This window comes from Rhinoderma darwinii, chromosome 1 (assembly GCF_050947455.1).
Source record: "Rhinoderma darwinii isolate aRhiDar2 chromosome 1, aRhiDar2.hap1, whole genome shotgun sequence".
NCBI lineage: Eukaryota > Metazoa > Chordata > Amphibia > Anura > Rhinodermatidae > Rhinoderma > Rhinoderma darwinii.
Genome location: NC_134687.1, coordinates 375,759,598 through 375,785,535, shown reverse-complemented (window position 1 = coordinate 375,785,535; position 25,938 = coordinate 375,759,598). Strand labels below are relative to the sequence as shown.

The window sequence follows — 25,938 nt, the reverse complement described above, 5'->3', positions numbered from 1 at the left end:
AATTTAACCAGTGAGGAGTCCAAAGCATTAGAGGAATTGGCTAGTGACACTGATATCACTATAAAACCAGCTGATAAAGGTGGGGCAGTAGTGATAATGGATACTACTATGTACCTTAGAGAAATCATGAGACAGCTTAATGATGATACAGTATATAAACAAATCCCATATGATCCCAAATTTGAAATTGGTAGGAGGATTAGAAATATATTAGATGAAGCTAAAACGGGTGGGATTATAGATGAGAATTTGGCAGAGTATCTATACATCACACAACCTAGAACCCCTATTTTATACATACTTCCAAAAATACATAAGTCCCTAGTTGACCCTCCGGGTCGACCCATTGTGTCAGGGGTTGATTCTATTTTCTGCCACATTGCCATTTTTTTGGATAAGATTTTAAGAACATATGCCATCGGGGCGACCTCTTATATTAGGGATACATCTGATTTCATAAATAAACTTAATGAAGTAGTTCTACCTGTGGATACGAAAGTCACATTAGTATCGTTCGATGTGGTTAATTTATACACTGTGATAGACCATACCAGGGGTATACAGGCGGTCAATAATTTCCTCAATTCATCGGATTATACACCTGACTGCTGCACCTTCCTTTTGCAATTATTAGAGATTATTCTAAGTATGAATTACTTTCTCTTTGGTGACAATTTTTATCTCCAGCTACAAGGAACGGCGATGAGGTCAAACATTGCCCCCACTTACGCCAATATATTTATGCGATCATTTGAGGAGGCCTTTGTCTATGGATCCCACCACTTTAAACATGTTATTAAGTGGTGGCGTTACATAGACGATATTTTCATGATTTGGTCAGGGGATAGTGATACCCTCTTGGACTTCTTTTCATGCATTAATATGCATGATGATAAGGTCAAATTTACATTGGTACAGTCAGATACTGAGATTCAGTTTCTAGATGTCCTCGTTAAGATCAATAACAACACCTTCAGTACTGAGCTCTACACAAAACCTACAGATTGCAACAATCTACTTCTATATAGCAGCAACCACCCACGTAGTATGGTTGAGAATTTACCAACTAGTCAACTGATGAGGGTCAAAAGGATAGTCAGTGACACAGACACCGCCACCGTGACTCTCGGAAACATGATCAATCGATTCCGTACTCGGGGTTATCCAGCAAGAATATTGAATAAGCATAGGTCAAAAGTAGCTCTAATGGATAGGGACACACTTCTTAGACCTAAGGAAACTAAATCAAAAATGGATCGTATTCCATTTATTTCAACATTTACAGATCAGAGTAAGGCTATTACAGATATTATCAGACGGCACTGGCCTATGTTAAACAATTGTTTGACACATATTCCTGAATTCTCGAAATATCCGCTGCTCTCTTATCGCAGATCCAAAAGCCTTAGGGACAGATTGGTGAAAACCGATGTTGGGTCCCTTAAATCCACTGGACAGACATATCTGGCTAAACCCAGGGTTGGCTGTTTCCCCTGCTTAAATTGTATAAATTGTAAGCTTATACAAAAAGGCCCCACTTTTACACACCCCATCACGCAAAGAATCTTCCAGATTAGACATTTTCTAACGTGCAACACAGATTTTGTTGTTTATGTTCTACAATGCCCCTGTCATCTACTATATGTGGGTGAAACCACACTTGAGTTAAAAATCAGATTAAACCAACATAGGTATACGATTAGAAAAAAGCGTTTGGATTTACCTGTTTCGAAACATTTTTCGGAGATGGGCCATACAGAACAGCAACTAAAATTTTGGATCTTGGATCACATACCCCCCCTGAGACGAGGTGGCAACAGGACTAGACTATTAAAAACTAGGGAGTTGCAATGGATCAATAGGCTCAACACCCTGAAACCAAATGGGCTCAATGTCGATTATGCGTTTAGTGGAGTAATGTGAGAGATTTTTCTTCCTCTTTCCATCATGCCCCATTATGTTGATACACTTGATGTTATTATCAGTAATTATTAACATGTATACTTATTGGTTTTATTACCTGTTTGAAATATTGATATTTATTTTTCTCTATTTTTCTTTAGAGCGTTCTTTTGAACTTGTTTAAAGATTACCTCGACAGACGAAGAATATCACGGATTTTTCTGTGTATAATTATTATCCAATATTATTAAAAATTATTATATTTTTCATGGAATTTTTGCAATTTTTATTTTTTGCGGATATCATATTATAATATTCTATAAAAAAATATATATCAGTATATGTAGTATGCCATTATATCTCTAGAGGGTGTATTATATACATATCGATAGAACCTATAGGATTGAGAGGTTTGGACGTAGATGCGGTATTTATTTTGACTTCTCAAAGAACAAATATAGGAGTTACGGGAAACAATACGGCAAGGGGACATATGACATGTCTGCATTGCATTTGTTTAACCACTAGTGAGGTGGGGATGGGCATTTATAGAATGGCCACCGGCCACACCTTGAACTCCATTTCTAACAACAATACTTAAAACTCTGGTGTGAACAGGGCTGTACCGCTGCGCTTATGCCTATCTCCTCTTTGGATGCCCTGTTGGGACATTCATTTGAATGTATTCACACTCTCCATTGATAAAGCTTTATCTTAGATTGGGAGCTATATAGTCCCCATTATGGTATGATTCGGTTATTTAAGATATATATACACATACCTTTTGATATAACCCTAAACAAATGGGACTTTTCCCTATTTAAAGATGGCTGCATCGCGTCTGCGCTTCATTGCGCATGCGCGAATGCATACCGGATATCCGCAATATTTAGAACATGGCAATATTCCAACGCATGCGCAATAGCGTTTTTTCGCTTACCGCTATGGCGGCGCCGTGATAGTACGTCCTATGAGGTGATTTTCAATTTTAATTTGTTTTTATGTTTCACACATGATTCACTACTCTTCACACATGTTCACTACTGTGAACACTACTCTTAATTGGATACTTTAACTGTATTGTGAGTTATATGCACATTAACTGTTGCTTATCCATCTTACTTTGACACTATATGTTTAATTCTGATGTGTCACTTTTTACTATATATTTATTACGCTATTTTTTTGTTGCTGTTATATACTTTTTCTTTGATTATGTTTGATTCACTTACTTGATTGTCACTATGTTATATACTTGGAATGTATCACATGTTATTTGCTTGAGAAAGGCTCTAGAGGACAGAGCTGAAACGTTGCACAGGGGGCAATAAAAGTACCCTATTTTCACATTTACTGCGGAGTGCTGCCTATTTTTTGAATATTATTAGATAGATAGATAGATAGATAGATAGATAGATAGATAGATAGATAGATAGATAGATAGATAGATAGATAGATAGATAGATAGATAGATAGATAGATAGATAGATGATAGATAATAGATAGATAGATAGATAGATAGATAGATAGATAGATAGATAGATAGATAGATAGATAGATAGATAGATAGATAGATAGATAGATAGATAGATAGATAGATAGATAGATAGATATGAGATAGATAGATAGATAGATAGATAGATAGATAGATAGATAGATAGATAGATAGATAGATAGGATAGATAGATAGATAGATAGATATACACAATGAGATAGATAATTCATAGTATGACATTTTATCTTTAGCCTGATGCTGCCTTAGTCTAATATTCAAATATGAGCATTATGTCATGTAATCAATCGACGTTATCCCAAAATGGCCTCGCTCCAGGGGTAATATGGGGGGAGGGGGGAGCTTATGGCTGTGCTGGCACCTGTAACTATAATGTGAATAGAACAGGTGGGTACTGCTGTTGACGTTACTCACCAGCATCTGGAATACAAAATTTAAGCAATTGTTTAGAAACAAATGAATTAAGTTTGTATCTACTGGAGAACATCTTTATTCGCCAAACATACAGTAGATGCTTTTGGGAATAAAAAAAGCTCAACAAACTCAATCCATATCAGATAAAGAATAGTAATGTATGGATTTTATTAATGCTATTCAATAAATTGAAACTTCAGAAGACTGGCAGGAATATTTGTTTTGCGTCACATGGAAATTCTCTGATTCCTGTTAAGTGCTACAAAACAAGTAAACTAAATATTTTGAAGCAGGTTAGATATGTGTTTGAAATGATAGGATTTCCATCAGTTGGAATGAATCCTTTTATATTACAGACACATGGAATGAATGCTTGTTATACATCATATTGGATGAATTATCTGTGCGGCTAGAACAACGTAAAGAACAAAGAAAAAAGCATGGCACTAAAGACTAAAGAGCAGCTTCTGAAACATAGAGGCCACCGTTTCACAGTCATATTACTCATTGAAGGGTAAAATATTCGACATCCTGTTGAATACAATACCTCAGGCACCATGACTAGACCAAATGTTAGTCCAAAGAGTATCATATTGATTCCATACATCCAGCGAAGAAAGATGAAATAAGACGCAACTGAAGAGCCAAAGTGACCTGGTTATAGAAGTATAGATTATGGTTATGGCTGTCCTAAAAATTATAAGTGTCTAAGTAATAGCTCATAACTGCTAAACAGGTTTCAATGTTGGAAAATAAAGGTGTCCACACATATATAAAAAAAAAAATACTGTAAAAGGTTGTAACAAACAATCTTTCTGTATGGTTAGTTCTAGTTTGACCATATAAATAGACTGTAAAAAGGTAAGCGTAGTAATGGAAATTATTCAATTATAATAAGGTATAAAGACATGTCCACACTAGGGTTTTTTGCAGTATGTTTTTGTGAAAGCAACAGATTACGACATACATAACAAAAGACATGCTGCAAAATAATAAAATGCTAGTATGAATGTGCCTAACAGATGGACCTTGTCCACTTAGTCCAGTAGAATTAAGAGTGGTCAATATGGACTTGGTGAACTGCTGATATAACTACACCTGTCATATATCTCAAGGCCCTGTTCACATCATGTTTTTTCTTTACGTTTAGAGTGTATGTCGGGAGAGTTTCTGACGTACACACTAAACAAGTCTATAGGGCTCCATTGACAAACGGAGGCTAAAAGAATGTCCATTTGTCCTCCATCAGGTAGGTCTATGTTAGTATACTGCAAAAAACTAGGTATGAAATAGAATAGTAAACTACGCCTTTCCATCCCGTGAATTCCAGCAAAAATGTATTCTTTTTTCTAAGACGATAGCCTATAGATGACAGGTAATCGTTAAATGGATATATCATGAACTTTTCAATCGTTTTTTATGACATATCATAGTCTGCTGCTAGGCATCCATCACGGTTAACGTATAAGTCTGGACGTTTTGTCAGCATATATGTAAAAATATGTGAACATAGACTTAAAATTATTTATTTTGTAGTTTTTAAGGTTTCATTTGTAGTCTCTTCGAAGGTCTATTAGGTGAAATTATGTCTTCATGATAATGAAAAAATTGGTTTGTGACATTTTCTATTATGTGGTAAGAAGATTAGCACCTTATTTATTTTATAAACAGTATTTTATTTATTACATGTGACGTTCTAGGTTCCTAAAGAACCAATATAAATTCAGGTTTCATTTTATTCTATTGGCATGCAGTTAACACAAACTTACTTTCAATTTCTTTAATTTTCATTTCCCATGGTATGCAGGCGGTTCGGAAATTTTCAAAATCTCTTTGAAACTTCATCCATTTCTAGAGGAAAAAATATGCATGGAGCAAAATATAACTTCTGAAATTATTATTTGCATTATTTTTTTATTATTTATTATTTTGTTATTATTATTATTATTATTATTATTATTATGAGCTATATAGATCACCTCTTTTCTGTTATTTCAGATTGTTATATATTGTGCTTCCTGAACTATAATAAAATGTTTTTGGTTTTAATAGACTATTAAAACTGGCATTTATCTGAGTATTTCAAGAAAGCTGCAACTTTAAAGGTTGTCCCCTTTGGACTAGCTTTTTTTGAGTCCCTCGACACTATGTTGATTCCTAGTGATGTTTCAGTGATTACACACCCAGCGATCAGCTGTAATCTAAGGGAACTCGTCGGCAAGTATTCATTTTTCCTGCAGTCACGGTGCGTTTATGTTGCGTTTTAAACCGCAGCAAGTCATTTTTCAATAAAAGTCAATGGTGAAATGTTTGTTATGGACAGACTGCTGCTATTATATTACAATGTGTTTTTTGTGCAGTTAACCCCATCTTCATAATGTCCGACTGCATTTGGTTAATGACCGCGCTGCCAAAGTTGTTGCTGAACTGCTTGCGTTTTTGCTAACAGTTCTGCAATGTATTATAATGAACTATATACAGGAAGCTCCTAACAAACTTCAACACGGGTGAAAACAATGTCCATCAATTATTTCCTTTAAAAACGCAACAGAACTGCAGCATTACAGAGACAAAAAACGCATGCCGCTGACCGCATGCAGTTTTCAAACGCAACAAAACCGCGTCAACGACGCACTGTGTGGCCTTACCCTAAGGGCAGATTCAGACGAACGTTGCGTTTTTGCGCACGGAAACAACGCAGCGTTTTGCGCGCGCAAAAAACATTTGACAGCTGCGTGTGTCATCCGTGTATGATGCGCGGCTGCGTGATTTTCGCGCAGCCGCCATCATAGAGATGAGGCTAGTCGACGCCCGTCACTGTCCAAGGTGCTGAAAGAGCTAACTGATCGGCAGTAACTCTTTCAGCACCCTCGACAGTAAATGCCGAACACAATATCGAGAAACCTGTTAAAAAAAAAAAAAAAGTTCGTACTTACCGAGAACTTCCCGGCCGTTGCCTTGGTGACGCGTCCTTGGTGACGCGCCTCTCTTGACATCGGGCCCCACCTCCCTGGATGACACGTCAGTCCATGTGACCGCTGCAGCCTGTGCTTGGCCTGTGATTGGCTGGAGCTGTCACTTGGACTGAATTGTCATCCCGGGAGGTCAGACTGGAGGAAGAAGCCGGGAGTTATCGGTAAGTCAGAACTTCGTTTTTTTTTTTACAGGTTCATGTTTATTGGGATCGGTAGTCACTGTCCATGGTGCTGAAACAGTTTAACTCTTTCAGCAACCTGAACAGTGACTATCTCCTGACGTCGCGTACCGGAATTTTTTTTGCCGGGTTCGGCCAAAACGAGTTCGGCCGAACCCGGTGAAGTTTGGTTCGATTGTCCGGGTTCGCTCATCTCAAAGACACTCAATTTGGATGTTTGGAAACAGAAAAGCACGTGGTGCTTTTCTGTTTACATTCATCCTTTTGACAGCTGGTGCGCTGTTTCAGTCGGTGGTTTTCACGCACCCATTGACTTCAATGGGTGCGTGATGCGCGAAATACGCGGAGATATTGAACCTGTCGCGTTTTGTACGCAGCCAACAAACGCTGCGCACAAATCACGCACTGTTTGAACTGCCCCATTGACTTGTATTGGTCTGTGCGTGGCGCGTGAAAACCATGCGGCCCGCACAGACCGAATACACGTTCGTGTGAATCCCCCCTAAAAGTAATGGGCTATCTGTGCAATGCATGAACATGCTGGGTACTACTGACGGAGGAAAGTCCTTTGTTACTTATTACTTGTTACCCACTCTCCACTGGGTGATAAATGAATAAAGGACCTCCTTTACATGTGTTAAAGATTAATTAAGCAACTGATATCTATTTTTTGGATTATAGTGTTGATCAGATTAGAACTGAAGGACTATAATTCCAATGTTGGTAAGAGTATCATCAGGACAGTGAAATTTTTTCAAAGCCTTGTCCATAGGTGTTAGACTACTAACAAAAGTAAGATTTGTATGTTAGATATGTGTCCAACAATGTCAGCCTAGGTCAGCAAATCTGAGCGTGAGAGAATGTGAGTATGAGTGAGGGAGTGAGTTGTATAGTGTGTGTGTGTGTGTGTGTGTGTGTGTGTGTGTGTGTGTGTGTCTATATGTCTTCTCTTGGATTCCATATGCAACATATGTACAACAACCGTAAGCATTTAGTGTCACCAAAAACTGAAATAAAAGACTGCATTTTCATTCCTAACTAGCTGCTAAAATACATACTAGTCAGTGCTGAAATCTAAAACATTATATAGTAACCCTTTTGTAAATACTATGCATTACCTAAAAATAAAACCTTTTTTTAGATTAGACCAAAGGTGGTTAAATTAACTACTTACATCACATATTCATTGGTGGATATCACTGAATTTCATACAAATTTTTTGTACCCGCCGATCTCTTATTTCCCTAGCAGATAAGCTATAGTTTGTTCTGCCTTTCCCTTTCCAGGAAAAATATCTAGAGGTTTGAGCATACTTACTTTAAGCATCATGACTTTATAGGCATAAAACTTTTTCCCCTTTCCTTTTCCGAGTGCTCCCTCAAATTTTTCCACAAATTCCTGAGCTTCCCTACAATTGGAAAAAGTGAGGTTAAAATGTAGAGCTAAACTTATCAGCAGTACAAATCTCTCTATTATCCTAATAGTTTGATAAAAAAAAAAAGTATCATAGATTCTATTGCAAAAGAACATGTTATAAAGATGCGCACACCCATCCATCATAGTAATTATGCAAATTTTATTAGGTACCATATTTACGATTTAAAAAAAATAAATCATAGAATCTAGATGCATATAGAATAATAATAGACACCTTATTTTGTGGGAATACTGCAGCCGGTCCGTTATTATAGTCTATGGATCTAGATTCTAAGTTTGTTTTTTAAATGCTTTTGACAACAATTTGCGGAATATTATACCTTATAAAATTTGCATTATAATCGTGGACGCTTCTTTATTATGTGTTCCTTTGCAAGTCATGTCGTTAGTGTTTTTCACATTTGCAGCAACACGCTGTGCTATTTAGTTTAAGGAACCTGTTCATTGTATCTCGCTACTTGTATGGATTCTATTCATAACAGAGCCATGACAGCTGTGCCTGATCCATTTTTAAATGGATCCCCATGAATCCTGACAGGTTTTCATTAGCCTTTCTAAAAATTTTGACAGCAAGAAGGGTGGAGCAGACAGCAAAATTTTTGCCATAAAAAATACTAGAACCCCTGCAGAATGGCAAAAAACGCCTGTGTGAGCAGAGCCTGAGGAGCTGTTTAGCTCATAGAGGATTAAGAATGGATACAACGGTAGCAAACTCTCTAACGTGTGAAGTGTTAACCCCTTTAGGACACAGCCTGTTTTGGCATTGTGGACACTTTATGTGTTAATAAGTTCGGAATGCTTTTTCCTATCCAAGTGATTCTGAGATTGTTTTCTTATGACATATTGTACTTTATGTTAGTAAAAATATTTGGTCGATAAATTAAATATTTATTTGTGAAAAACTTCAAATTTTAGCAAAAATGTGCAAAAATTTGCAGTTTTCTAAATTGAAATGTATTTGCTTGTAAAACAGATAGTAATACCACACAAAATAGTTACTAGTTAACATCCCCCATATGTCTACTTTATGTTTGCATCATTTTTTTTCACATACTTTTATTTTTCTAGGACGTTACGAGGCTTAGAACTTTAGCAGCAATTTCTCATATTTTCAATAAAATTTCAATAGGCCAGTTCAGTTCTGAAGTGGCTTTGAGGGCCTTATATATTAGAAAGTCCCCATAAATCACCCCATTTTGAAAACTGCACCCCTCAAGGTATTCAAAACCACATTCAGAAAGTATTTTAATCCTTTAGGCGTTTCACAGGAATTAAGGCAAAGTAGAAGTGAAATTTACAAATTTCATTTTTTTTGCCGAAATTCATCTGTAATAAAAAAAAAAATCTGTAACACAGAAGGTTTTACCAGAGAAATGCAACTCAATATTTATTTCCCAGACTCTGCAGTTTTTAGAAATATCCAACATGTGGCCCTAGTGTCCTAATGGACTGAAACACAGGCCTCAGAAGCAAAGGAGCACCTAGTGGATTTTTGGGCCTCCTTTTTTTAGGAATATATTTTAGGCACCATGTCAGGTTTGAAGAGGTCTTGTGGTACCAAAACAGTGGAATCCCCCAAAATTGACCCCCATTTTGGAAACTACACCCCTCAAGGCATTTTTCTAGGGGTTTTGTTAGCATTTTGACCCCACAGTTTTTTTGCAGAATTTAGTGGAATTAGTCTGTGAAGATGAAAATCACCTATTTTCCTGTGGAAACATAGAATTTTTTCATTTTTACAAGGAATAAAGGAGAAAAAGCACCCCAACATTTGTAAAGCAATTTCTCCCGATTACGGCAATACCCCATATGTGGTCATAAACTGATGTTTAGACCCACAGCAGGGCTCAGGATGGAAGGAGCGCCTTTTGGATTTTTGAGCGCAGATTTTGCTGGATTGGTTTTCAGTGCCATGTTGGGTTTGCAACGCCCTGGAGGGACCAAACCAGTGGAAACCCCCCAAAAGTGACCATATTTTAGAAACTACACCCCTCAAGGAATTTTTCTAGGGGTATAGTGAGCATTTTGACCCCACAGGATCTTTTTTAGAGCTAAGGTGAACAAAAAACAGCGATTTTGGCGCTTTAAATTCTTACGGCGTTCATCGTGCGCATTAAATTACACTTTACGTTATTCTGCAGGTCGGTACAATTACGGCGATACCATATGTGTAACGTTTTTTTTTAGTTTTGCGGCGTTTGCACAATAAAATTACGTTTCTATAAAATAATTTATTTTCTGAGACACCCTATTCTGAGCCGTAACTTTTTTATTTTTTCGTCAAAAAAGCTGTGGGAGGTCTTGTTTTTTGCGGGACGGGTTGTAGTTTTTATTGGTACTATTTTGGGGTAAATGCGACTTTTTGATCACTTTTTATTCTATATCTTGGGAGGGGTGGTGACCAAAAAATAGCGATACTGACATCGTTTTCCGTTTATTTTGTTTGCGGCGTTCACCGTGCGGAAAAAATAACATTATAGTTTCATAGTTTGGGTTGTTACGAACACGGTGATACCAAATTTGCGTACTTTTTTTTAACGTTTTCATTTTTTTCCTATAATAAATTACTTATTATAGGAAAACAAAAACTTTTATTTTTACACTTTTATAAAACATTTTTTTAAACTTTTTGTTACTTTTTACACTTTATTTTTTTGTTTATTAACTTTTATTTTACTTTTTACACTTTATTTTTTTTACCTGCAGCTCTGATCGCTGCTAGAATACATTACACTACCTAGGTAGTGTAATGTATTCCAACTGTCAGAGTGACGTCACAGTCACTCTGACAGTAAGTCTATGAGGACCAGCCAGAGGCATACCCGGTGGCCGTTGGTTGGCCTCCGGATGCCATCACAAGCATAAGCAGCCCCCACAATTGCTGCTGATGTGCTACAAACTCCCTAAATGTGGTGATCGCAATCGAGCACCACATTTAATGGGTTAATTGCCGAAATCAGCGGCGATGAGCTGATCGGCAACACTGGAGTGTCAGCTGTCGGACACAGCTGATCTCCCAGTTCCCGATGCACACCTTGTCGCCAACAGTGTGCATCGGGAACGACACAGTGACTTCCTGTCACTCTAACAGGAAGCCTATCAGGACCAGCCGAAGGTTGGTCCTGATGGGCTTCCGTCCATGGCAGACACGGAAGCCATTGTTTGGTATCCGCTTGCCATGCTAACAATCGACAAACCCCGCGATTTTGGTCCGGGGTCTGCCGATATGTTAGAAACCCCTAAAATTCGGCGATTGCAACTGATCGCTGAATTTAAGGGGTTAATTCGCCGAAATCAGTGGCAAAGGACCGCTGGTCGGCAAGAGTTGAGTGTCAGCTGTCGGCGACAGCTGACCTCCCGGTTCCCAGTGAACACTGTCGCCGACAGTGTGCACCAGAAACAACTCAGTAACTATACGTCCTCGTGCGGGAAGTAGCCTCCCGCAACGACGTACAGTTACTTACTCGTGCGGGTAGGGGTTAAAGATTTTGTACAGGTTTCAGGATCTGAATGTAAACAATAATGGGTCACATTTACTATTGGTCCTGCGCCAGAATTCTGGCCTAAGTGCATAGTTGACATTTGAACAATTTTTCCTGGGACACTTAGGTTCTGGCTTATCTGGTGTGTCTTATGGGGGTGTGGTTTATCTGGTGGGCGTGGCTAATGGGGCATGGCTTTCTTCTCAGAATTTCTGCATACAAATAAACAAACAAAAATGTCTGCACTAGTTTGGCTGACGACTACTATGACGGCCAGTATATCTCTTTGGTTATCTGGTTGTATACAGGCAAGAGATGTCTCACTTCATCAATAGGGATAGGCGATATGTGCTGACCACTACTGGCAGCATAAAAAGCAGCGTAGATTGTGCCACACTCAGTGCCACTTGTAGATGGTGCCCCATACTACCCCCAGTAGGTAGTGCCACACACTGCTCCCTGTAGATCTTGCCACACACTGCGTCCTGTAGATAATGTCACAGTGCCCCCTGTAGATAGTGAAACACTCAAACTGTAGATAGTTCTACACAGCCCCCTGTAGATAGTGCCACACAGAAGCCCTGTAGATAGTGCCACACAGAAACCCTGTAGATAGTGCCACACACCCTCTTTTTAGATAGTGCCACAGTGCCCTCTGTAGAGAGTGCCACAGTGCCCTCTGTGGATAGTGCCACACAGCCCCCTTTAGATAGTGCCATAAAGCCCCCTGAGATAGTGCCATAAAGCCCCCATTTTAGATAGTCTCCTCTGTAGATAGTGGCACAGTGTACTCTGTAGATAGTTCCACAGTGCCCTCTGTAGATAGTGCCACATAGTCTCCTGTAGATAGTGCCATGCACAGACCCCTGTGGATAGTGCCACACTCCCCCCTTAGTAAATAGTGCCACATACTCCCCCCTCTACAAATAGTGCCACACTCCCCCCTTTATAGATAGTACCACACGCTCCCCCTTTGTAGATAGTGCCACACTTTTCTTTATAGATAGTACCACACGCTCCCCCTTTGTAGATAGTGCCACACTCCCCCTTTATAGTTAGTGCCACACTCCTCCCTTTGTAGATAGTGCCACACAGCTTCACATAAGAACGGAGCTCCACAGTCTCCTCAGTCCTGCAATTTATGAGGTGCTGAGACAGGATCCTTATGTAGGCTGGCGCGATCCAGTCATGTAATCACGACAGCATTCGCAGGGATCCTGTCCCAGCGTTTATAGGCTGCAGGCCTACCGTGGCCTGTAGCCTAATGAATGGCAGAGCAGGGAGCAGGCTCACTTCTCTGCCATAGTATTCAATATGAGGATGCAGACACAATTGAATATGGCAGTCGCCAGTTCAAGTTGCCGGGACAGTAATTTGTCGGGATTGTCTCTGTAAATTCGGGACAGTCCCGGCAAATTCGGGACTGTTGGCAACTATGGCCTAAGTTGTAACTCCTGTAAAACATTTTAGACACGTTTATCAATGAAATGCGCCCAAAAAAAACCTGATGTTTGGAACTAGTCCAATAAGGGGGCGTGGCATAAGATGCACCAAATTGTGTGAAAATTATATCGCAAAGAAAAGTGGTCCAAAGTAGGCCAACCAAGATGTGCTATAAAATTAGACCGGAATGTCTAAATGTGTTCATTTACAGGCAGCAAACAGAAGTGGTGAGGAATTGAAACTCAAACAAAGTATATAAGAGCTAAGTTGCAGAAATTAGTCATAATGAATAAAGTCTAAGAAACAGATCCAATAACCCATGTAATATGATTCCAGTAATTTTGTTGTGCAATGTCTCCTTCTGCTACATATGATGTCCCCCTGTCTGCATCGGTCAATCAAATGACATCACTTCCTGTCTCAGTGACTAAGGATTCTAGTCTCCTCATAGACCTAAATGTCATGCTCACAGACAATAATTTAAATAATAGCCTGGGAGAGAACAGGACAGGCAGAATCCACCCATGAAGCCAAGAGCAGTTGCTGAAGACAACTCTCAGTCCTGGGATAAGTAGGTGGAAATGTGCTTGAATTAGAGAATATAATGCAGATAAGTAGAAATATCAGGTGGTAATGTGTATAGGTTTTATTAGATTTGTAAAGGAGACTTTACTGCTAGTCTGTAGATGGTCACAAGAATACAAAGACACGTAGGGGCTGTTGGCAGAAAGAACATTTTCTACCCTGCCCAATAATGTGTTACGAGTTATCTAGTTATTTGTTTTATACTTATTAGTGCACCTTTGGCAATTCTTACTTTAGGACTTCCAGCTTTTGTTTCATCTTCCATGGTTTGTTCCTTATAGTAGCAATCAGTTTCTTTTTCTCTTCCACAGCTTCTTTCAGCTTGTCTAGTTCATCTTCTGTTATGTCATCTTCTTCGTCAGACCTACATAACAATAGCAAAAATAATTATTTCTAAACTTATTCACAATGTCTTAAAGAGGCTCTGTCACCAGATTCTCAAATCCCTATCTCCTATTGCATGTGATCGGCGCTGCAATGTAGAGAACAGTAACGTTTGTTTGTTTTTTAAAACGTTCATTTTTGGCCAAGTTATGAGCTATTTTATATATATATATATGCAAATAAGGTTTGAAATGGACAACTGGGCGTTTTTTTTTTTCGTTATGTCCAACTGGCGCGTATTGTGTTTTTATCTGGGTGTGTATTGTGTTTTTATCTGGGCGTGTTTACGTGTATGACGCTGACCAATCAGTGACCAGTCAGCATCATACACTCATCTCCATTGATTTACACAGCAGCGATGTGCAGCCACATAAACAGAGATTAACGTTAATCAAGTGTCCTGATAATGAATACACATGAAATCCAGCCTGGACGTCATGTGTATTCAGAATCCTGACACTTCATTATCAGGACACTTGATTAACGTTAATCTCTGTTTATGTGGCTGCACATCGCTGCTGTGTAAATCAATGGAGATGAGTGTATGATGCTGACTGGTCACTGATTGGTCAGCGTCATACACGTAAACACGCCCAGTTAAAAACACAATACACGCCCAGTTGGACATAACGAAAAAAAAACGCCCAGTTGTCCATTTCAAAGCTCATTTGCATATATATAAAACAGCTCATAACTTGGCCAAAAATGAACGTTTTAAAAAAAACAAAACGTTACTGTTTTCTACATTGCAGCGCCGATCACATGCAACAGGAGATAGGGGTTTGAGAATCTGGTGACAGAGCCTCTTTAAATATCAGCTATGGAAATTCCATGGATTGAAGGTTGTTGCTATTTAATAAATTATCAGCTGGAAAAGCTATCCACATATGCGCAGCCAATCTTCATAGAGATGAATAGGGGCAATGGAAAAAGCTGTCTACTTCTTCAATGGCACAGACACAGAGATCATTTCTACTGGTTTATAAATGTATTCATCTCTTTTCCTGAATTTCTAAATATTTAATCCATTGTAAAAATCCAATGTTATAATATTAATATTAGTATGATTATTAGCAACAGTGTTACAATTTTATTCTAGGGTAAAGTATTCTATTAGTGCTTTAAAATTGGATTATCACAGAAAACAAATGTTGTTTATATCTCAATAGTGCTGCTTGTATGATGTATTAATTTTAATGCCATGCAAAATCGAGGCATCTGCAACAAATGTTTAAAATGTTGCACTCCATTTGATGAGTTAATCGCAACTTGGACTGGAACTAGAAGCCTGAACTTTTAGGCTAGCCTGTATATGTACATCATATTTTTGGTGAAAATAATTGCCATAATTACACATAGAGAAAACTGTTTGCTACATGACTCCCAATGAGTTCACAAAGTGGTCAACATTGGGGGGCAGAGCACAGTAGTATGTACTGCAAAGTCAAACTAACTATAGGATTCGCTGACAATACTTTGTTTATAGATCAGAAACCATTCAGTCTGTATCTGGATGGGGCAAATGCATTCATATTATTTGTACGTGCTATACAAACGTAATTTTCTGATCTACTACTTTATCTAATATTTATATTCACTAGTCATAGTAAAATAAGGTAAAGTAAGGTAATAATTACTCATCAGCATCCTTTTTCTTTTTGTCCTTCTTCTTGGCAGCTTCCCTTGCTTTCCGGTTTGCTGCTCCATCTCCTTTCCTTCCTTTTCTTCCTCTTCTTCCATTAGGACTGTTTTCTCCATCCTCTTCATTTGTCTCCTCATTTGTGGGAGTTTGGTTCTCATCATCAGATTCAGCCAACCAAGGCTTCATATCAGGTACTCTCCAATTTTTCTCTCTACGTTTTGGAGGTTCATTTTCCTCTCCTTCAGAGTCTTCCCTTTCACCTTTGACAAAAAGCAACAATTTTAAAATGTCTCCAAAACAAGATGACATTATTAGTTCAATATATTATTATTATTATCATCAAGAAAGTGTAGACTAATTATGCGTTATGCTGGTGTCATTTGTTTGGAGGAGAAGCAATTTTTACGCTTTAATGAGAAACACTTTAAGTACTGAGTGAGTAACTGTATATATATATATATATATATATATATATATATATATATATATATATATACACACACACACACACACACAGTTAAGTCCAGAGTTATTTGGACAGTGGCACAAGTTTTGGCATTTTAGCGGTTTACCAAAACATATTGAATATACAGTTATATAATCAATATGGGATTAAGTGCAGACTCTGAGCTTTAATTTGAGGGTATTCACATCCTAATTTGAGGAAGGGTTTAGGAATTACAGATATCTTTAATATGTAGCTGCCTCTTTTTCAAGGGACCAAAGGTAATTGGACATTTATCTCAAAAGCTATTTAATGGGCTGCATGGGCTATTCCCTCATTAATCCATCATCAATTAAGCAGGTAAAAGGTCTGGAGGTGATTCCAGGTGTGGAATTTTGCATTTGGAAGCTGTTGCTGTGAACCTACAACAGGAGGTCAAAAGAGCTCTAAATGCAAGTGAAACAGACTATCGTTAGGCCCCGAAAAAATTAAGAAATCCATCAGAGAGATAGCACAAATGTTAGGAGTTACCATATCAACAGTTTGGTACATTCTTGGAAAAAAAAAAAAGAGCGCACTGGTGATCTCGTGAACTCCAAAAGGCCTGGACGTCCACGGAAGACAACAGTGGTGGATGATCTCAGAATCCTTTCCATGGTAAAGAAAAACTCTGGCACAACATATACCCAAGTGAAGGACACTTTCCTAGAAGTAGGTGTATAATTATCTAAGTCTACCATAAAGAGAAGAGTTCATGAGAGCAAATACAGATGGTTCACCACAAGGTGCAAACCAATAATCAGCCTAACAAATAGAAAGGCCAGATTAGACTTTGCCAAACAACATGTAAAGAAGCCAGCCCAGTTCTGGAACAGCATTCTTTGGACAGATGAAACTAAGATCAACCTGTACCAGAATGATGGGAGGAAGAAAGTATGGAGAAGGCTTGGAACAGCTCATGATCTAAAGCACACCACATCCTCTGTAAAACATGGTGGAGGCAGTGTGATGGCATGGCCATGCATGGCTGCCAAAGGCACTGTGTCACTAGTGTTTATTAATGACGTGACTGAAGACAGAAACAGCCGGATGAATTCTGAAGTGTTCAGGGATTTACTTTCTGCTCAGATTCAACCAAATGCAGCAACGTTAATTGGACGTCGCTTCACAGTACAGATGTACAATGACGCAAAACATACTGCGAAAGCAACCCAGAAGTTTTTTAAGGCAAAGAAGGGGAATATTCTGCAATGGCCGAGTTAATCACCGGATCTCAACCCGATCGAGCATGCATTTCACTTGCTTAAGACAAAACTTAAGGCAGAAAGACCCACAAAGAAGCAACAACTGAAGACCGCTTCAGTAAAGGCCAGCGTTTGGTGATGTCCATGGGTTCCAGACTTCAGGCAGTCATTGCCTGCAAAGGATTCTCTACAAAGATTTAAAAAAAACAAAAACATTTTATTTATGGTAATGTTAATTTGTCCAATTACTTTTGAGCCCCTGAAATGAGGAGGTTGTGTAGAAAAATGGTTGCAATTCCTAAACATTTCACGGGATATTTTTGTACAACCCCTTGAATTAAACCTGAAAGAGCAGCTGATATAGCTGGTGCCAGTGATGTTAATATATCAGTTGATATACTGAATTGGATGAATGTAGATATGGTGCAGGCTAAATAAAATAAAATAAACGTACACAAGGCCCCGGGACTAGATGGGTTACACCCTAGAGTTCTTAAGGAGCTTAGTTCAGTTATTTTTGTCCCCCTCTTCATAATATTTAGAGATTCTCTAGTGACTGGTATAGTGCTAAGGGACTGGCGCAGGGCAAATGTGGTGCCTATATTCAAAAAGGGCTCTAGGTCTTCCCCGGGTAATTATAGACCAGTAAGCTTAACATCCATTGTGGGGAAAATGTTTGAAGGGCTATTGAGGGACTATATACAGAATTATGTGACAATAAATAGTATTATAAGTTACAGCCAGCACGGTTTTATTAAGGACAGAAGTTGTCAAACTAACCTGATTTGTTTTTATGAAGAGGTGAGCAGAAGGCTAGACAGAGGAGCCGCTGTGGATATAGTGTTTTTGGACTTTGCAAAGGCATTTGACACTGTCCCTCATAGACGTCTAATGGGTAAATTAAGGACTATAGGTTTAGAAACTATCGTCTGTAATTGGATTGAGAATTGGCTCAAGGACCGTATCCAGAGAGTTGTGGTCAATGATTCCTACTCTGAATGGTCCCCGGTTATAAGTGGTGTAGCGCTGTGGTAATTAAAAATAAACTTTTTCTAAGTTTTAATTTTCTTCATTAAAATTGGATCGGTAGCATATTGGTGATAATGTCCTGCAATGCTGGGAATATAGAATGGAGGTAGATAGCCTACGCGTTTCGAACGCTGTCTGCGTTCTTATTCATGGCTTGAAGTTTTTTCTCTACAAACAATCAGTCAGTCGTGTGTCGTCACGAGGACCCGAGCGCTAGGACTACAAAATATAAGTCCAGTCAAAAGGTGAGCTGGAGGCATCTCTCTATTTTCTGTTTGTTTCTATAAGTGGTGTACCCCAGGGTTCCGTGCTGGGACCACTATTATTCAACTTATTTATTAATGATATAGAGGATGGGATTAATAGTACTATTTCTATTTTTGCAGATGACACCAAGCTATGTAATATAGTTCAGACTATGGAAGATGTTCGTGAATTGCAAGCGGATTTAAACAAACTGAGTGTTTGGGCATCTACTTGGCAAATTAAGTTTAATGTAGATAAATGTAAAGTTATGCACCTAGGTACGAACAACCTGCATGCATCATATGTCCTAGGGGGAGCTACACTGGGGGAGTCACTTGTTGAGAAGGATCTGGGTGTACTTGTAAATCATAAACTAAATAACAGCATGCAATGTCTATCAGCTGCTTCAAGGGCCAGCAAGATATTGTCGTGCGTTAAAAGAGGCATGGACTCTGGGGACAGGGATGTAATATTACCACTTTACAAAGCATTAGTGAGGCCTCATCTAGAATATGTAGTTCAGTTCTGGGCTCCAGTTCATAGAAAGGATGCCCTGGAGTTGGAAAAATTACAAAGAAGAGCAACGAAGCTAATAAGGGGCATGGAGAATCTAAGTTATGAGCAAAGATTAAAAGAATTAAACCTATTTAGCCTTGAAAAAAGACGACTAAGGGGGGACATGATTAACTTATATAAATATATGAATGGCACGTACAAAAAATATGGTGAAATCATGTTCCATGTAAAACTCCCTCAAAAAACAAGGGGGTACTCCCTCCGTCTGGAAAAAAGAAAGGTTCAACCTGCAGAGGCGACAAGCCTTCTTTACTGTGAGAACTGTGAATTTATGGAATAGTCTACCACAGGAGCTTGTCACAGCAGGGACAGTAGATGGCTTTAAAAAAGGCTTAGATCATTTCCTAGAACAAAAAAATATTAGATCCTAAGTGTAGAAATGTTTTACTTCCCTTTTCCCATCCCTTGGTTGAACTTGATGGACATGGGTCTTTTTTTAATCGTACAAACTATGTAAGGCTGGGTTCACACGACCATGTTACTTCCGTAATGTACGGAACGTATTTTGGCCGGAAGACCCGGACCGAACACACTGCAGTGGGCCGGGCTCCTAGCATCATAGTGATGTATGATGCTAGGAGTCCCTGCCTCGCTGCAGGACAACTGTCCCGTGCTGTAATCATGATTACAGTACGGGACAATAGTTCCACGCAGAGGCAGGGACTCCTAGCATCGTACATCACTATGATGCTAGGAGCCTGGCCCCCTGCAGTGTGTTCGGTCCGGGTCTTCCGGCCGAAATACGTTCCGTACATTACGGACGTAACATGGTCGTGTGAACCCAGCCTAACTATGTACCATGTACCATATATATATATATATATATATATATATATATATATATATACACTACCGTTCAAAAGTTTGGGGTCACCCAGACAATTTTGTGTTTTCCATGAAAACTCACACTTATATTTATCAAATGAGTTGCAAAATGACTAGAAAATATAGTCAAGACATTAACAAGGTTAGAAATAATGATTTTTATTTGAAATAATAATTTTCTCCTTCAAACTTTGCTTTTGTCAAAGAATGCTCCATTTGCAGCAATTACAGCATTGCAGACCTTTGGCATTCTAGCTGTTAATTTGCTGAGGTAATCGGGAGAAATTTCACCCCATGCTTCCAAAAGCCCCTCCCACAAGTTGGATTGGCTTGATGGGCACTTCTTGCGTACCATACGGTCAAGCTGCTCCCACAACAGCTCTATGGGGTTGAGATCTGGTGACTGCGCTGGCCACTCCATTACAGATAGAATATCAGCTGCCTGCTTCTTCCCTAAATAGTCGCCTCTTCACTGTAGACATTGACACTGGCGTTTTGCGGGTAATATTTAATGAAGCTGCCAGTTGAGGACCTGTGAGGCGTCTATTTCTCAAACTAGAGACTCTAATGTACTTGTCTTGTTGCTCAGTTGTGCAGCGGGGCCTCCCACTTCTCTTTCTACTCTGGTTAGAGCCTGTTTGTGCTGTCCTCTGAAGGGAGTAGAGATCTTGAGGAAAGATTGGAAGATACTGAGTAGAGCTTTTCCTAAGTTTGCGGAATTTCAAGAAAGGCCGATGATGGCATTTAGGAAAGGTAGAACAATCAAAGATAGCGTGGTCAAGGCCGATATTGGGTCAAACCGGAAAGGTTAAATGTTTCTTGCCCCTCCGAAACATGGCTGTTACCCATGTCTAGGATGTAACATATGTGATAATATGATTAAGGGTGGTACTTTTAACCATCCACAAACAGGGAAAATAATGAACATCAAAGGTTTCTTTACGTGCCAATCTTCCTATGTTATTTATTTGTTGAGTTGTCCTTGTGGCTTGTATTATGTTGGTGAGACCACCACAGAAGTGTGCCTCAGGATGAGAAATCACAAATCAAACATCAATACTAAGAGACAGGATTTACCGGTGTCAAGACACTTTGTGGAAAAAAAACATAGTTTATCACAGTTGAGATTTAGAATTATTGACTCAGTGCCTCAACTGAGACGAGGTGGTGATAGAGGTCTGGCTCTTAAAAGAAAAGAGCTAGAGTGGATCTTTAGTCTGGAAATCATGTCTCCTAAGGGGCTAAATATAGAGTATCCTTGTGGCCCACATATTTGATATAGAAGTGGGTAACTTGCCCCTTATAATAATTATAGGGATGAGATCGGTCTATGTCCTTGATGGTATAATTTGTGTCTTGTATGTATAAATAATTTGTGGTCTTATTTTGACCTTTCTTTTGAATATACATATTTTATGTTCATTTTTATATTACACAGATATTATATATTAATATTTTCCCCCCCCCTTTTTTTTCAATATTTTCCAGATACACAACTGTATGTTAAGCAATATGAGAGATATTGGAAAGCAGCAGAGGCCTTGTCTTTGGGACTATAACGTCCCTTTATTGGGAGTATAAGTCAAAAGATTCTTCAGACTAAATTGATTCAATTTATAATGCAGTGAGGAAGTTTGGTTATGTGTCTGTATATGGATTGTATAATTCAGTTGAGATTCAGAGTGGAACCTTCTCCTTTTTGTATGTTTATACCATATTCATTCTAATAAAAGTGAGTTTATATTGATAACTAATGCAGGTCCGTTATGTTCAGACTATGCGTTTTTTCCGTGCTGCGTTTTTTTTAGGGAATTGTTTGATATCCCTGTTTGAGATGATAATTTTCCCTTATATCATTATAACTCTACCTACTCTAATGGTGACTATAGTCACATTATATTGAACTAGGACGATTCTGGCTGTGATAATCATTCCTGATAGGAGTCAGTGCTTTACTGACAGTACTGTCATTTTTTTATTGCACTTGCCTTACTTTATGAACGCCATGGTGTAAAAAACCCAATAAATTTCTTGAGTGATACATGGTTGCGCCCTTTGAATCATCTGGACTATGTCCAGTTATGATTATGATTCCCTTTGAATCGGTTTAAATTCTATATATTGATATCGCCGTTGACGCATGCGCAGTAGGAATGGAACGCATGTTCCGTTTCTGCGCATGCGCAATGGCGATTTGCTCCTCGATGCGTTCCACCGGACTAAACATCCGGTGTGGACGCCATCTTTGGAGCATGCGCAGTAGACACGCGCGAACCTGACATGTGGATGTCTCCCTCCCTGCATGGACTGATTACTAAATAGTAAGTTTATTTACATAAAAATTGAATTGGCCTCCGCTATGCTTTCCAATTATCCTAATTGCCCTATTTTACACTGTTTTTGAGTATTATAAATTCACTAAACATGCATTTTATATTGTCTATGTATGTCTGATATTGAAAAAATATGTGCACTCCACGATCGATCTTTTTGATACACGGATGTATATGTATACACGTTTTATTGGAATTGTACATATGATTACTTTATTGCTGATTAATGTATGCTCCTCCTATTTGTACTTGACACTTTGTTCAGTTTTTTATGGCTTGAGAAAGGTTCCTGTTGAACCGAAACGTTGCTGTATTGAGGTGAATAAATTCACCCTGCTTTTTCATCCACCTTGAAGTCCTGGTGCAGTTACTGTGTTCTCTGTTTTTCTCTCTCTCTCTCTCTCTCTCTCTCTCTCTCTCTCTATATATATATATATATATATATATATATATATATATATATATATATATATATATATATATATATATATATATATATAATACACTATACAGTAGAATTCTGGCATTTTAAAGACAGATTGGAACCCTCAGTTGTGTTGTTCCCCTGCTATTCTAAATGTATGAATAAATTGATGACTGGGCGTAACCATTTACCTTGTCAATTGGGCCTATCCCTAAACACTCTGATTCGGATAAATCAGTGCTGACAGTCTCATACCTTCAGGAATTTTGAGGCAGATTTTAAACTCCCTTTTTTTCCCAAGTTTTTCGCTGCTTTTTTGCCTGCGATTGTTGAATCAAATGCAAAGAAAATGGGCAAAAGAAGCCGCAAAAAAACGCTGAGGAACGAGCGCCGCGGGTTTTTTCTGCCTCTCATTGATTTGAATAGGAGGTCATAGGTGGATACGGCAGCAAAAAAGAACATGCCATTTTTTTTTCCTCGGAAGCCGACAGAATTAGTCCGTGAAAAAAACCGCCTCTGCCTCCCATTGAAATCAATGGGGGGGGGGTTCTTTTTTCGGTGCTGATTCCGATGCGGTTTACATGTCAAAATCAGCCCCAATGAACTCTGTGTGAACTAACCCTAATAGAATTCTATTGTATCGATATAAAAAAAGAGTAACCAGTTTTTACATCTTACCTTCATTTTCTTCCACCTTAATTTTTACTGTGGGCAAAAAACATATATATATATCAATTAATATTTAAATCATTGGATTTAAATATAGTAGACACATAATAACATCAGTCTTCATAACAATTATACTGCACAGATGTTTACGTACCTAAGTAAGGACTAAATATTTACTTAAGTAGTGCCCCTAGTGGTCAAAGTACCATATACAAAAATAAAGCACATATTCTGGAAAAATATTTGGTTTACTTAGAATACCAACTGAAAGAAGCAAAATCCAATATACTGACCATTAAACACAATGACACCCCTGTGACAGGATAAAAACAGAATACAATAGTTCAGTGATGTTACCATATAGTTCAATCTATATCCCTTGCCGTATAAGTACCTATACAAAGGAAAAAAAAGCATACAAATATACAGAATATATGTGGAATATTTACACAAATGTTTTTATTAATCACATTACTGATTTCAAATCAATATATAAAACAAGTAAAAAAAAATACCATATTTATCTATTGTATACTAAGGTGTGTCTATAGATCCCAAAGTATATAATTAAATGCAAGTAACCTCTTAATGCATAATTGCACAATTCAGTAAATACAGATAGTTTATTTTGTTTAATGTAGTTTTATGCTTTATTATGTCAATGTGAAATACTAGAATAACCAAATACTCAACAAAAACACTGAAAAGCTGAATCATGCTCAGTGTATGCAGAAGGAGATACTTTCCTTCAAACATTTACATCAATAGTATATAAAGTGCTAGTATAAATAGTGGTATAAATAGTGCTAGTATAAATAGTAGTACAAATAGTACTAGTATAAATAGTAGTACATATAATACTAGTATAAATAGTACTAGTATAAGTCTCTGTTCACATTTGAATTGGAGACACTATTTGGATCCTCCTCTACGTCAGATTTGATGGGAAGAATAGAGCTGCATGCAACACTATTCTTTCCGTAAAAATGATGGACACCAAGACACAGCCAGTCAGACCCTCTTTATAAGTTAATGGGGTCTTTCGGGCACCAGTGGTATCCGCCATACAACAGTACCGACACTATATTGTAATAAACGGAGGCCACGACGCAGATCTGAACAGAGCCTTAATAGTACAGTAGTATACATAGTAGTAGTATAAACAGTAGTATACAAATTAGTAGTATAAATAGTGAAAATATGCATAGTAGTATAAATAGTACAAGAATAAATAGAAGTATAGATAGTACTAGTATAAATAGTACTAAATTCACCCTGTTAGAAGAAGAAATCCATTGAAATATTTGGAATTGAAAAGTGAAGAAGAAACTGTTGAAATAAGTAAAGTGAGATAACGTTGCACAATCAGTGTAGCATTACCTTCATTTTCAGAGGCCACAAGTTTTTGGTGTTTGGGCATTCCTACTTTGCAGGTGTTCTTTGCAAGTTACTTTTTTCTTTTTAAAAAATATAAGAAAAAACAGTTTTAGGATAAACGTCTTGCACTAGTAGTGGTGTATCTGCCAATGAGAGGACCGTGGTGTAATGTCACTTGTTGAAATATGAGAATAGACTAATTTCCCATCTCATTAAGATTTCATGAATGTTTAGTTTATCACTTAGAATTGCAGTGCTAAGGTCAAAAGGGTAAAAAGTTTCCTCTGTTAACTTTAAAGACCAGCAATATTTATTTTTTTACAGTATTTGTATTATTAAAGATAATTAGGAATGTGTAACATGAAAAGCCTATGTGCAATATTCCCCATATCACCATGAAACGCGGCCTGTAGTGAATTGCTGTATTATTACTCTGTTACCAATGTAAGCACATAACACAGTTACTTCACCAGTGGATGGTAAAGTGAATTACCTCAGGTATCATCCCATAGCTGCTTAATTCAATTGTTATGTGGATATGTGAGCCTTCTGGATAAAAGCTCCAACAAGTATACCGTGTTCCGACAGCAGGTGTTTTGCATTGCAGACAGGACGCCATCTAGCCACAAGAGCTATCCCATATATTCTGTTCATATGAACCTCGAACTGAACGTTACAGGATCTCTGTGAGGACAGATATGAGAGTGATACACAGTGCTCAATTGCTTTGGAGCTGCCAACAGTTCTAAAGAGCAGACAACCTCATGCAGCCTGAGACAGTGTTCCAGGTGGACATCAGATAAGAAAGTGATAT

The 25,938-nt window shown here is 38.2% G+C and overlaps 1 protein-coding gene across 1 annotated transcript in view; it reads right to left on the bottom strand.

Annotated features, from left to right (window-relative positions):
- TMC1 (transmembrane channel like 1) overlaps positions 1-25,167 on the bottom strand; it is a 90,217-nt gene extending 65,050 nt beyond the window's left edge. Inside the window, exons 1-7 of the mRNA XM_075852111.1 lie at positions 25,128-25,167; positions 23,757-23,783; positions 15,952-16,216; positions 14,163-14,294; positions 8,301-8,391; positions 5,599-5,680; positions 4,377-4,483 (exon numbers count right to left, since the gene is read on the bottom strand). Of these exons, the coding sequence (XP_075708226.1) occupies positions 4,377-4,483; positions 5,599-5,680; positions 8,301-8,391; positions 14,163-14,294; positions 15,952-16,216; positions 23,757-23,783; positions 25,128-25,167 (744 nt within the window). The remainder of the gene's footprint in view (positions 1-4,376; positions 4,484-5,598; positions 5,681-8,300; positions 8,392-14,162; positions 14,295-15,951; positions 16,217-23,756; positions 23,784-25,127) is intronic.
- Between the last annotated feature and the right edge of the window lie 771 nt (positions 25,168-25,938).